This window comes from Notolabrus celidotus, chromosome 21 (genome assembly GCF_009762535.1).
Source record: "Notolabrus celidotus isolate fNotCel1 chromosome 21, fNotCel1.pri, whole genome shotgun sequence".
NCBI classification, from domain to species: Eukaryota; Metazoa; Chordata; class Actinopteri; order Labriformes; family Labridae; genus Notolabrus; species Notolabrus celidotus.
In genome coordinates, this window is record NC_048292.1 from 4,795,656 (window position 1) to 4,808,808 (window position 13,153).

Below are 13,153 nucleotides of genomic sequence, written 5' to 3' on the forward strand. Positions count from 1 at the left end.
AAACCACCAAAATACCTCAACAATAATTAATGGTTTTATTTTTTGGCTAGATGTCAGATGGAGTATCTGCACAGCCACAGTGACAACTAATTTAAGCCCAGTGCCAAGGGAAGCACCACAACAGTATGTTACCTCTGTCATTTCACAATGACAACCAATACATCACCACATCGCCACCGCACAGCCTCTACTGCCAGTGGACGTAAGTGAAACTGTCTGATAATGGAGATGTTATTTCACTTTGACAGCCCTGGGTGCTTCCTCTCTGGGAAATGAAGAGGTGGGAATATTTGGACGGACTTGAATTTGATATTCGAATATGAGACGAGACCAGAGATACGAAAAGGAAATGTTATTTGTCGACGCAGAGATGGAGATGTTTGATCAGAGAAAACAAATCCTTAAGAAAGTTGGGGTACTTTTAAACTTCATGAACCTCTCGTCACAGTCAAGCGGCAACCTGTCTGAAGCCCATGAGGAAGCGTTATAAACTGCAATTCATCGAGAATCCTCTTGAGGCTGGCTGCAGAAATATCAGAAACCACATACACACCAATTCAAAGAAGACGATCTTTGCAGCAGAAATAAACATGTTTACAGCCTGGTTCAAAAAACGGCTTGGCTCTACGTCTCTAATCTCTCTATCGGCACACACTGTACGGGGGTGAATTTTTTTTCTGACGCGACGGTTCAGAAGATATTAAGATTACGACTTTTTGCCCAAATAAGGACATGACTGACTTGACTCCTGGGCGGGAACACATAGCTGTTGGCTAAGAGGCTCAAACTCCGCCTCGTCACGTCACACTCTGCCTGGTTGAGTTCAGCATTTCCAATATGGCTGCCGCCATCAATTGGCTTCAAAACAGCTCTCAGGAACAGATGGGTGACGCCACGGATACTACGTCCATTATTTATACAGTCTATGGTCACAGTTTGTATTTCAAACACGGTTAATTTGACCAGAAAAACATGAAAATTATGAAAACTTGTCACGTTACATTATCCTGCTCAAATGAACTCGTGAATTCACCAAGGAACTATCTTTTCTTCGTGTTTTAGTCTCACCCATTTGGGTTAATATCTGACTTAATGTTCAGTAGGCACATTGAAGAGAATCCAAACATATCAAAGGCTAACGAAAGCTAACGAAAGCTAACCACTAAAAAAAAGTAGGTTGTGCACTTGGATGATCGCATCCATTAGGGGTGAAATCTGACAAGAACCAAAACATATCCACAACTGACCTAAAAGGGTTAAGATTGAAGAGGCTATCGGAGGCTAACGAAAGGCAACGGAAACTAACAAAGTGGTTTTGTTAAGGGATGGGCAATGATTTTCGAATATTTGCTCACTTAGTAAAAATCTAAGAGTTACTTTGAATATTTTCTCATTTCAAAAGTACAAATTTTCATCATTTTTACCGGTGCCTGGTTGTAATACAGTATTCCCGCCAAACGGTGGCGATAGAGCGTCTTAAAGATGTTTGCTAACCGCATTAAATAACAGAAGAAGAAGAAGACGTTAGCGACAGTCGCAGTGCTTTTCTCCGTTTCTGAATCTCACACCACTACACACATATTTCCAAAGACTGAGCATGGCTATAAAATGTAAACACACGCCACGCCGCATCACAGAAACACCAACGTAATCGAGACAGACGCCGTCAGTGCCCGCTACTATACGAACAGTATTTTGGCTTGAAATGCCCATCCCTAGTTTTGTTCCAGCCATCGAAATGTAATCTGTGTGATGTTTGGTAGGTGGCCAAAATGAATCTAAAAAATGGAACAGACAACTGGTCTCAAATGCATTAAAGTCAAGAGGCTAAAAGAAGCTAACGAAAGCTAACGAAAACTAACAAAGTGGTTTTGTCCCAGCCATTTAGGTTTAATCTGTTTGATGTTTGGTCAGTGGCTTGAAATAAACCTAAAGAAATAGAATAGACAAATAAAATTATGAGGCTATTAGAAGACAATCCCTTCATGTGCAATATTTATACTTATAACTGTGCAATAATATTCATGTCAATGCAATAGCAGGAACTGTGAACATTTTTCATATAATGTGCAATGTGTTAAACCCAAATACCTCCTCTCCCGACCTGACTGTACATATTTGACATTTGTTTTATATTATTCTATATTTATATTGTCTTTTATACATACTTTCTACCTTTGTATTTATAACATGCACCTTCAGGAGCAGCGCTTCTAATTTCATCGTAAAGTCAACAAAAGTCAACAGAAAATAATGAACTGCACTGATGTTAAAAGAAGGATTTAAATATACTGGATAGACAATGCAGATCTTTGTTTTTTAACAGGCAGGGCTAAAAGTAAAGAAAGATGTGGGACAAGTAAGTGCTTCCACAATATATTTATGCTTCATGTCGTCCCACCTCTGGAAAAGAGTTGAAGGTAGAGGTAAGGTTGGTATCTCTCTCTGCTCTTTTGTTCTCAGTGTGTGTGTCAGCTATAAAAAAAACATTTTGTACATCTTAGGTTTTCCCCTTTTCGTCTTGTACTCCCAGCTGTGTGTTATGTCCACTTCTGTGGAGGATAAAAGCCTCCAGGCTGTGAGCCCGAGACCACATAAGCCAGAGTTCAAACCTGCAGCCTGATACGAATCTGAGATGAAAACTCAGAACATGAACTCTCTGGTGAAGGAGAATTTACTGCACCTTTGAACTATCTCACTAACCTCAGACTGGAGAGGTGCAAGTGGGTTAATTTAAATTATTTAAAGGCTAAAGTGTGAGAAGGAATAAAGCAGATATTGATGCATTTCTCTGGCTTGAATAATCCAGAATTGGCACACATTTTAAACTCCTTTCCAGCCATAATGTGAGATCACAATAAAGCTAATGCAGACACAGTGTGCATGCTGCTGCTGCTGCTGTCTCTGAAACCATGCAGATTACCGAGCTACTGGGGGGCACCGCCTGCGAACAAAGTCCTCCGCTCTCCTCCAGAAAACCTCCAGAGTGTTTTTGGAGACAGAGCGGGGGGGGGGGGGAGAGAGCATGTGACTTGAATTACTGACACACTTTTAGAAAGTGCTAATCTCGGATTACTGTGGGACTTATTGTGCAAGACTCGTCTTTGATTTCCACATATTGGAACCGAAAATGAACAAAGCAAACCAAAAATTCCTGCTGGACGAATCCAAAAACATCTTCCTGTTTGACGACAAAGAAAGGCAAGCTGGCGGTTTAGCGCCAGCAACGCGGTGGAACGAACAACGGCTGGAAGTTCTGCTGGTTTAATACCTACGACTTATCAGGGGATTTCAAATCTGTTGTACATCTAACGGGCTTTTTAAAGCCTTATTCCAGTATCACTGCAACAACACTGAATAACACAAACAACAGCTTCAGACAGGCTCTAATTAGCCATCATTATGTGGACCAAATGGGGAAATAATTAGACACCACTTCCGAGATGTTTAAAGGGATGTAAATACACTGAAAAATTACTCTTAAATCTCTCTTTAAACCTCTTGCATGATTTAACTTGGACCCAGATATTTTATTTGTACTCAGCTGAAGTCGCTCAGTAGGAAAATCTGCCTAACTAATGGAACACTGTTTGGGTTTTCTTCCACGTTTATTTCAGCATTTTTGTAACGACTCATACAGGAAGTCACAGTTCATCCAGTACAATCTGTTCCACAAATTCAAACAGAGTAATACAACCACACTTACAGCAACGAGGGACGGAAGCAGCAAACATCGAGGATTCAAGAAAGCTGAAGGCCAGATGAAAATTGTGTGTGGGAAATAAATCACATTAAATAAATCTGGCAAAAAGGCATTTGATGCAGCGGTGTTATAACCAACCACGAAACATTCCCTCAAAATCAGATCCACACACGGACAGAATCACTCATACACAGACAACCTGAGGGACTGAGGAGTTATGGCACGGACCAATCAGCTGTACTGGTTCCCTTTGAGCGTCCTTTTCAAGGTATTAAACAAGAAATAACAGAAAACAAACCTCTTAAAGGTGACATATAATGCTCTTTTTCATCAAAATATATTGGTAAGAGGTCCCCAGAACATGTCTTTAAAGTTTATTGCTCAAAAAACACTGAAATCAGATTTTGGTCCGCCTGTAAACCCCTCTTTTTCAGCCCTGCTCAGAACAGGCTGTTTTCTGTGTCTGTGCCTTTACATGAGAATGAGCTCTCTGACCACGCCCCCTCCGGAAGTGGGTGTGGCCTCGGCTCTCCAGCAAGTTGATCTAATGTTTACATGTTGGCTGCTCACAGACCCGCGTTACTTCATCCCTCTGAATCTGATCCAGAATCTGATCCTGACGGAGAGGCGCCTGTAGCAGGACCTTTCTGAAGGATTGGTCACAGATTTAGTGTTTCTTGTTTTTTTATTTGTCAGTATGTAGACGTGTGTCTTGGTACACAGCTACAGCTACGACATGTAGCTATGTGGCTATGCTAACTAGCGCTAGCACTTATCCATGATAAATAAAAATCATCCACTAGATCTTCAAATCTGCAGACGTGGGGAGTAAAACCGACCTTTGTGTTTATTAAGACAGCCTACAACTAGCATGCCTCCCTCCTAAGCTCCTTGTTAGCACACATGTGTGCAGGTAATGAAAAACAGAGGAGGGGTTGAGTTGTATTTTATACAGTCTATGGGCTGAACAAGCTCCGAGCTCTGACTTCCTGTTACAGACCGAATGGCGTTGTGACGTATGAAAAACACTGAAAACTGAAACGCCTCGTTTCACACACATTTACAGAAAGGTGTAGAAATCAGAACAGGGGCAGAATGGATTCTTTTCATTTTCGGGGGGTTTGTAGACATGCCAGGGACACATATTTTAGGTAGAGAACCATTAAAAAGTCGATTTTGCATGATATGTCACCTTTAATGCATCGAATAATGAGATTTGTGTTTCTTACCTGTGGCAGGGCGGAGCTGAGCTGGCGCTGCAGAGAGTCCCGGTCGTAGATGACGTCCTGAAGGTGCTGCTGGGAAATGCCGAGGCTCTCCTGGGTCTCCCTCAGAGTGTCCAGAAGCCGGTCCCTCTCGTCCAACATGTTGACCATCAGCTGCTCAAAGTGGGAGTCCGGGTCCGAGGAGCTGCTCTGCGAGCCGCGCTGATTCAGCGCGGTGTCCTCGCTGATGGTGGGCATCACCTCGCACATCATCTTGGCACTGGACAGAGATTAGAAGAGACCAGATTAGAGATTAGAGACATTAGAGTTTCTGAATTTTTACAAGTTTTGTTTTTACAAGATAATTAGTATAATAAAAAGAAAAGAAGGAGGTTGTGGAGTTGGATTATCGCATCCATTTGGAGTTGAAATCAAGCGGCATCCTCCAGATGTGAGATTTGAAGCCAATGCAGAAGTGTTAAGAACTGCAGAGGTTTGTAAATATGATAAAATGATATCCACAGGACCCATAAGCGCATTTAAAGTGGTTTAAAGTCAGTCACATCCTGATAAACAATCAATCTTCACCTATTTTAAAGTCACAAAAATAAGGAAAACAGTCTTTTATCTGAAAAATATCCCAGTTTTAATATTTGAGTGTATTTTCAGCACAAACCTCTTTGTATTTTAGACATAGGTGAACTGTTTTCTCCTGTTTTTTGGGCTACACATCTCTAAGAACCTCCTTCAGACCAGCACACGGATCAAACTGAAAGTCAAACACAGTCACCAAAGAAGAAGTGTTCATATTCTTATTACAGTCTTCTGAATTGCCTCCTGCCTTTAATTAAGCTTGACTCCATAAATCCTTCCATCCCATAGATTTTAGTAGCTAAGCTTTTCTTTCCCAATCATGTGACTCTGAGCGTGACGATGGAAACCAGGTTTTTCAACCACAAACCGTCCTCTTTGGGTTAAGACGAATCCTCCCCGAGGGTTCCAGAGGTCCCTCGGGGAGGCTGGATACTGCTGAACATACCCACCATAGCATAGATACGGAGTATTACGCAACTGCCCATTAAGCAGCACAAGCGTGAAATCTGGGGCAGAACGCCCGGCCTCCCAAGACGTCTCTGCAGCCGAGCCGTGCTCCAACTGTGTCAGGCCCGGTCGAAGAGACGAACACGATTATCAACAGAAACAGTGGCTGCTCACACGTGGAGTTCACACTGACGTAGCTTCACATTCGTGTTCTTTGATCACTGGGCTGGTTAGAGGAAAAGCTTTTAGAGAACTGTGTTTTTAAAAAAGAGGAACACGAATCAAGATTTAATATTTCATGAAAAGGTAAAGATTGCTTTTCCTAATACTGACTTTGATCATGGGTCCATTTGAACTTTAAAAAACTACCATCTCTTACACTTAAGAGGTTTGAATAAATTAAAGAATAGTGGTTCCAAAGCTGAAGATTACACATCGAGAAATATTGTAAGATCTGGAATATACAAGTGGACTGTTTTGATATGTGTCCCAGAACGGTTTGAACTGTCCCTCTGTGGGACAATTTCTCTGCAAAGTCCACAACCTGTGTACAACAATCATCAAACAGATTATACCTTAGAAGCATAGACTGTATAAAATAATGGACGTAGTATCCATGACGTCACCCATCTGTTTCTGAAGAGCTGTTTTGAGAGACCAATCGGGAGGCGGCAGCCATATCGCTGCTGTGGAGCCAGTGTGACATAAAGAGGAGGAGTTTGAGCCTCCAAGCCAACACAGGGTTCCCACTTGGGTCAGATCAGTCGAGCGGTTCAGCCCAGCACCCAGGCCGCGAGAGCAGTCAGACCGAAGGACCCAACCCACTGCGGGAGAACCAGGCCAGGGGACAAGCCAAGGACCCAGACCGGAAGCAAACAGGTACCGCCGGAGCACCCAGGGCGACCCCCAGGTCACCCAGCAGGAGGGGAGGGGGACGAGGGGGGAGAGATCCCGCAGCCCCCCCAAGGAACACCTCCACAACACCGCCCCCACAGCCCCCCAAGACAGAGCCAAAGGAGCCACCAGGGCCGAGGGGGCCCAGCACCAGGAGCAGACAGCCAGGCAGCCGGGCAGGACCAGGACCAGAGCCCGCCAACCGGCGTGCCGGAGCGGGGGAAGGGCGGAGGCGGCAGGGCCAATCCCCCCCGCCCCCCCCCCAGCCGGCCCGACCACTCTTCCCAGCGATGCGATCAGCTTTTTTGAATGGGTGTGTATGTGGTTTCTGGTACTTCCAGAGCCAGCCTCAAGTGGACACTCGAGGAACTGCAGTTTTTAACACTTCTGCATTGGCTTCAATTCTCGCGGCTGGAGGTTGCTGCTTGGCACCGACACGCGAAAGAGAGATAGAAATTTTGTGCTGCTGCTGATCAATCCATTACAAAATACGCAACCGTGCAAAGAAAACAGCGACAGCGTCCAAATTATTCTGTTAAAAACTAGAGATTGTCTAAATATGGATGAAGCTCTGGACCTCAGTGGCATCAAAGATGGTTACATTATTTTCTACATAGACACAAAAACAAAGCATTGATAGAAACTGGATCAACCCGTATTAGATCAGCTGTCATCTTGTGGCTAACCTTGTATCCATAGACTATATACGCCTCCCAGCCAACAGCTGCAGTGTTCCCTCCTGTCAGTCAAGTCAGCTGTGACTCTCATAATGGAAAACTAGAAATCTTAATATCTTTGAAATTGCTGCGTTCTAAAAAATATGTCACCCCCCGTACAGTGTGTGCCGATCGAGAAATTAGCTATCCAGACTACATTTGTTTCTTTGTACCAGGCTGTAAACTCTTCTCTTCTCTCTGCTTCTGCAGGCAGCCTCAAGTGGACACTTGATGAACTGCAATTTTTAACACTTCCGCATTGGCTTCAATTCTCGCTGCCAGAGGTTGCCGCTTGGGACCACTGGGCAGCAAAGATGGATACATTATTTTCTACGTAGACACGAAAACAAAGCATTGATAGAAATTGGATCAGACTGTTTTAGTATCACATTTTAAAGTGCATCAGAGCCTGTAAATAAACCCAAACAGCTAACATGGCTCACTGCTGTCTATTAAAAAACCCTCAGGTTCAACCTCTGTACATCATCACATTTTATTGCTCCTAAAGGTCTCACATGATCATAATGTGATCAATCCAATACAGCAAGAGAATAAAACTAATACTCTGTGTTCCATATTAAAAAAATTGGTTTACAGAAATGTCACAAAAGTTTGATTTGAAGCTCTTAATTACAGGAAACACAGAAGAAGATCAACAAACACTAAAAACTCACTGTGACTGACACAATCATCTGAAGTGAAAGAGAACAGCCAAACAGACTCTGACACTTCTCTTTCTCACTTTTCAACAAAAATATTAAAACATGTCAGTCAGAGAAGCCCGATGATGCCCCTGATAGTCAAAGATAATAATCACTTGATTTATTCTACACGGTAAATTGTAATTACTCCGTCAGTTCCCTCTTGCCAGATTTACCCGGTGAGATTTCAATATCCCATGGCCCAGACTTTGTCCCCTCTGGGTGGGTTAAAATGCGAGGTCTGTGTCTCAGCATGTTCTGGCAGTGAGACAGGGTCTCCCATATTTTCTCCAGGCACCCGTCCAGATTCTCACCAGTTCACCATTCAGCCACCATTCGCTGCCGTTTAGACCTGAGAGACCGAGCCTGTGTGCCCGCTCTGCACGTGCCAGCCTTTCGCTCGCAGCGCGGGCCAAAGGGAGCAGAGCGGGACATCAGCGGTGCATTTTAAGTGGAAGGTAGTGATTTATTCTCTGACTCGGGCTCAATACAGGGTTGTTGTGCAGGAGGAGGACGGAGCATTAAAATCCATATGAATACAGAAGCTGACAGAAGATGTCCAAAATAACTTCAGGCAATACGTATTGATGCTGGGTGGAGAAATTTATTTTTCTGGTCAATACAATCCTCCAAAAAATCCACACTGAATTTATTTTTCATTTTTAAAATGTATGGAAACGTTAAGTGTACAAGACACACATTTTGTACCTTTGTCCATCTAGAAAATGAGCTTTGAACTGAACATCTGTGTGATCAACACACCGGTGTATTCTATTCTGTTACATTTCTTCACTTACAAGATGGTGCTCAAAGAAGCAAGCAACCACTTCAGTGTGCAAAGCATGCTGGATACAAAGCGAGGCAGAAGAATCTAGCAGCGCCACATTTATCTCCATCTTTAGGTCATAATCATGCATTTACAGAATGCATACACACAACTATCAACGCTACTATAGGCTGTGCTCAAATACTGTACGAGTAGCTGGAAGGGTGGTGATAACCATAGACTGTATAAATAATGGATGTAGTAGCCGTGACGTCATCCATCTGTTCTGAAGCGCTGTTTTGAAGCCAATCGTCGGAAGGAGCCATATTGGATATGCTGAACTCAACCTAACTGCTGGGAAGCTAGAGTGTGGTAAAGAGGCGGGGTTTGAGCCTCCTAGCCAACAGCTACAGTGTTCCCGCCTGTCAATCAGGTCATTCATGTCCTTAAATGGGCATTACTTGTAATCTTAATATCTTCTGAACTGTCACATGTGCTGATAGAGAAATTAGCTATTCAGACCTAAACCGTTTTTTAAACCAGGCTGTAAACATGTTTATTTCTGCTGTAAAGATCGTCTTTTTTGAATAGGTGTGTATGTGGTTTCTGGTGTTTCTGCAGCCAGCCTCAAGCGGACGCTCGATGAACTGCAGTTTATAACACTTCTGCATGGGCTTCATATTTTTAGACTGGAGGTTGCTGCTTGGTTAGAAGATGGCGCTCGAAGAAGCAAGCAACTGCTTTGGTGTGCAAAGCATGCTGGATACAAAGCAAGGCAGGAGAATCTAGTGGCGCCACATTTATCTCCATCTTTAGGTCATAATCACACAGAATGCACACACACAACTATCAATGCTACTATAAGCTGTGCTCAAATACTGTGCGAGTAGCTAGCATGGCGGCAATAACAGATGGTGCCAGAAAGAGCTACACATCTGCATAGATTCTGCAAATTGCTCAATGCATTGTAAGTCTTCATGCAGGAACACAGTTTTAGGTTTCTTTTTAAAGTTATATTTTTGGGCTTTTTCGCCCTTATTGACAGGACAGCTGCAGAGAGACAGGAAATGTGGGGAGGAGAGAGTGGGGGAAGACATGCAGTGAATGGTCGACTGGCCGGGAGTCACAATGGCGACCTCTGCAACTATAGCCTCTATAAGTGGGGCGCTTAGACCGCTAGGCCACCAATGCCCCAGGAACACAGTTTAAACCTTTTTCCTCTGGGTGCAAAAAGACATGCATGTTTCATTCAGGTGCAGCTTATCTCATGGTGTGCTCGTATGATTGAAAAGACACTCATTTTGAAACAACAAGTCACAAGTTGACGTGGGTGGGGCAACTAAGCTAAACTACGGGTGCAGTAAGTAGCAGGATTGCAAACTCTGAAAACAGAGGGTCCTGGAAAGAGTTACACAGAAAGACAGGTTGTGGATTTTGCTGATTGCAATGGAAATTATCCCAAAAGGAGGACAGTTCAAAACCTCAAAACAGACTAGGCTTTAAATGCTGATGCCACTTACAGATTTTATGGTATTTTCTGCCATCCCCATCGTCCGTCAGACTAATTTGTTTGTCCTAAACTTTATTCATTGAGTTCCTTTCCCCGGCTGGAATTCAAAATGTCAGCTTTTGCTTACACAGTCAGGATTTTCCTACAAAATCTGACCTTTCCTCGTGATCTCCTGCGTTGGTCACAAGCCTGCTATCTCTACATCGCCCCATCAAGCAGCCTCTGGAACACCAGGCCCCGTTCAACTCCTCAGCGGAGCTTTTATTTCTTTTTAATGAGTGTAGAATCCCAAATCTACAGCGGATGTTTTCTCCACTTCACGGCACATACAATCCCCCTTCTGTCCCGTCCCTGCACCTTATGCTCTGATCTCACCGTGACGGCCCCTTCAATCACTCGTACTGTCTATGAAAAATCAATAGATACGCAGGGGAGAGTGCTTTTGTCTGCTCTCTTGGACGTTATAATGCAGCCTTCCTGAAAAGTGAAAGCAAAGCATGTCACTCAGGGAAACATTTATCCGCTTAATTGAGTCATTTAGGAAGACATCAGGCCTGTCGCTTTGGTTAAAGTTTGGATTCAGAGGAAGAAGAGAGAAGTACGTTTTCTCTGCTTTGAAGCTCAATGCAGATATATGCATCCTTTCTGTAGACGTCACATGTTGAGTTCAGATTGTGCTCCTGTGCTGCTCAACATTTGTCAGTGGAGCGCATGTTTAAGCAGCAAGTTTGTTGAGTGTGGAGCAGGCAGGAAGCAGGGATTACAGGTGAGAATTAGTGTAATCTTTGCTATATAAACACTTATCATCCACAGTGGGTTCTGTTGGAGCTGTTTGCCAGCTGGGGAGCAGATGCCGGCTGGATTGCACTCGCTGGCACTGAAAAAATACAACTTCCCAGAGTATGACCCCGCGCTTCAGTCGGTGTTTGGTCTACAACTGTTCATACAGCCCCTGAGAAAAGAAGCGATAGAGCGTCTCTCTGCAACGCAACATCACGCCACATTATGATAATGTACACCAGGAAATCTGCCCTCAGATTCCAGCAGCGTGTCAGACTGTGGCTTAGCATAAATGCATGTCTAATATAGAATTTATCAGATTTTATCAGAGAGAACGGTACTTCTGAAAAAGACGAGGAGCGTTGTTTAAACAGGACGACGGCGAGGAGAGCGAACGCGGCGCGGCTGGTTAAAGACGTGAAATGCGAGTCTGGAATTATGCAGGAATCACAGGAGGGGAGGAACAGCAACACACGCTCAATTGAACACATTGTGGGCCGTAGATGCAATAAGAAGTCGACACAGACAGACAGGCAGACAGGCAGACAGGCAGACAGGCAGACAGGCAGACAGGCAGACAGGCAGACAGGCAGACAGGCCCAGCATGATTGGGCTTCTCTCTCCATGCCATATGCCAATCAATGAATTATTCACGGAGGTAAGGGCGAGGGTTTCCTTCCAATCAGGGCACCAAATCCAGACTCTCTCTCTCTCTCTCTCTCTCTCTCTCTCTCTCTCTCCCTCTCTCTCTCTCCCTCTCTCTCTCTCTCTCCCTCTCTCCCTCTCTCCTCGAGCTGCCTCAGACGAGCTCAGATATCTGGCTCCAGGAGACTGAAGTCTATCGGGCTGCAGAAATGTAGACGCAATGCTTGACGTCGGATCAAGGAGTGATGAAATCTCTGCACAACCTTGACCAACAGATGAGTTTTTACGGTATATTCTGAAGCTCACTCTCTCAAAGAATCAAATATTTAATGTATATGTGTGGCAACGAACGAGCTACGATCAATCCAACAAATCAAAAACATTCATCCAGCAAAACTGTGGTGAACAATCTGTGTGAAGTCTGACTTTTACGCAGGACACCAGGGTTCAGGTCTTGTCACAGACTCCCTCCCCATGATACTTTCCTCACCTTCATATACATCATTAAACGTACACTCCATAATGTCTGCACAGACATCAGGTAAAGTTTGGTGCACAGGTCAAACATGGTATAGCATTTATTTGACAAAGTATTAAACATATTATTATTATATTTTTTATCTTATTCTATTTTATTTAATTCTATTTTATTGATCTTTATTTTATTTTACTTGATTTCTATTTATATCTCTAATTTCTTCTTCTATCAATATTTTGACTTTCTTACACACTGTCTATAAGAGCTCTGTAATGACAGAATTTCCCTCACTGGGATAAATAAAATATTTCTGGTTCTGATTCTGCACGGTGGTGCAGTGGGTAGCACTGTTGCCTCACAGCTAGAAGGTTCCTGGTTCGAATTCCCGGCCGGCCGGGCGGGTGCCTTTCTGTGTGGAGTTTGCATGTTCTCCCCGTGCATGCGTGGGTTCTCTCCGGGTACTCCGGCTTCCTCCCGCAGTCCAAAAACATGCTAACCAGGTTAATTGGTCACTCTAAATTGCCTATAGGTGTAAGCGTGTGTGTGAATGGTTGTCTGTCTCTCTGTGTTAGCCCTGTGATGGGTTGGCAACCTGTCCAGGGTGTACCCTGCCTTCCACCCGAAGCTAGCTGGGATAGGCTCCAGCCCCCCGTGAGCCCTAACGGGATAAGCGGTCAAGATAATGGATGGATGGATGGTTCTGATTCTGATTCT

At 43.9% G+C, this 13,153-nt stretch overlaps 1 protein-coding gene across 3 annotated transcripts in view; it reads right to left on the reverse strand.

The window, feature by feature from the left end:
* Positions 1–13,153, reverse strand: part of ppfia2 (PTPRF interacting protein alpha 2) — a 291,948-nt gene that overhangs the window by 261,192 nt on the left and 17,603 nt on the right. For all 3 annotated transcript variants that reach the window (XM_034673355.1, XM_034673353.1, XM_034673354.1), the window contains exon 2: positions 4,933–5,188. In XM_034673355.1, the coding sequence (XP_034529246.1) occupies positions 4,933–5,181 (249 nt within the window). In that variant the 5' untranslated portion in view covers positions 5,182–5,188. The remainder of the gene's footprint in view (positions 1–4,932; positions 5,189–13,153) is intronic.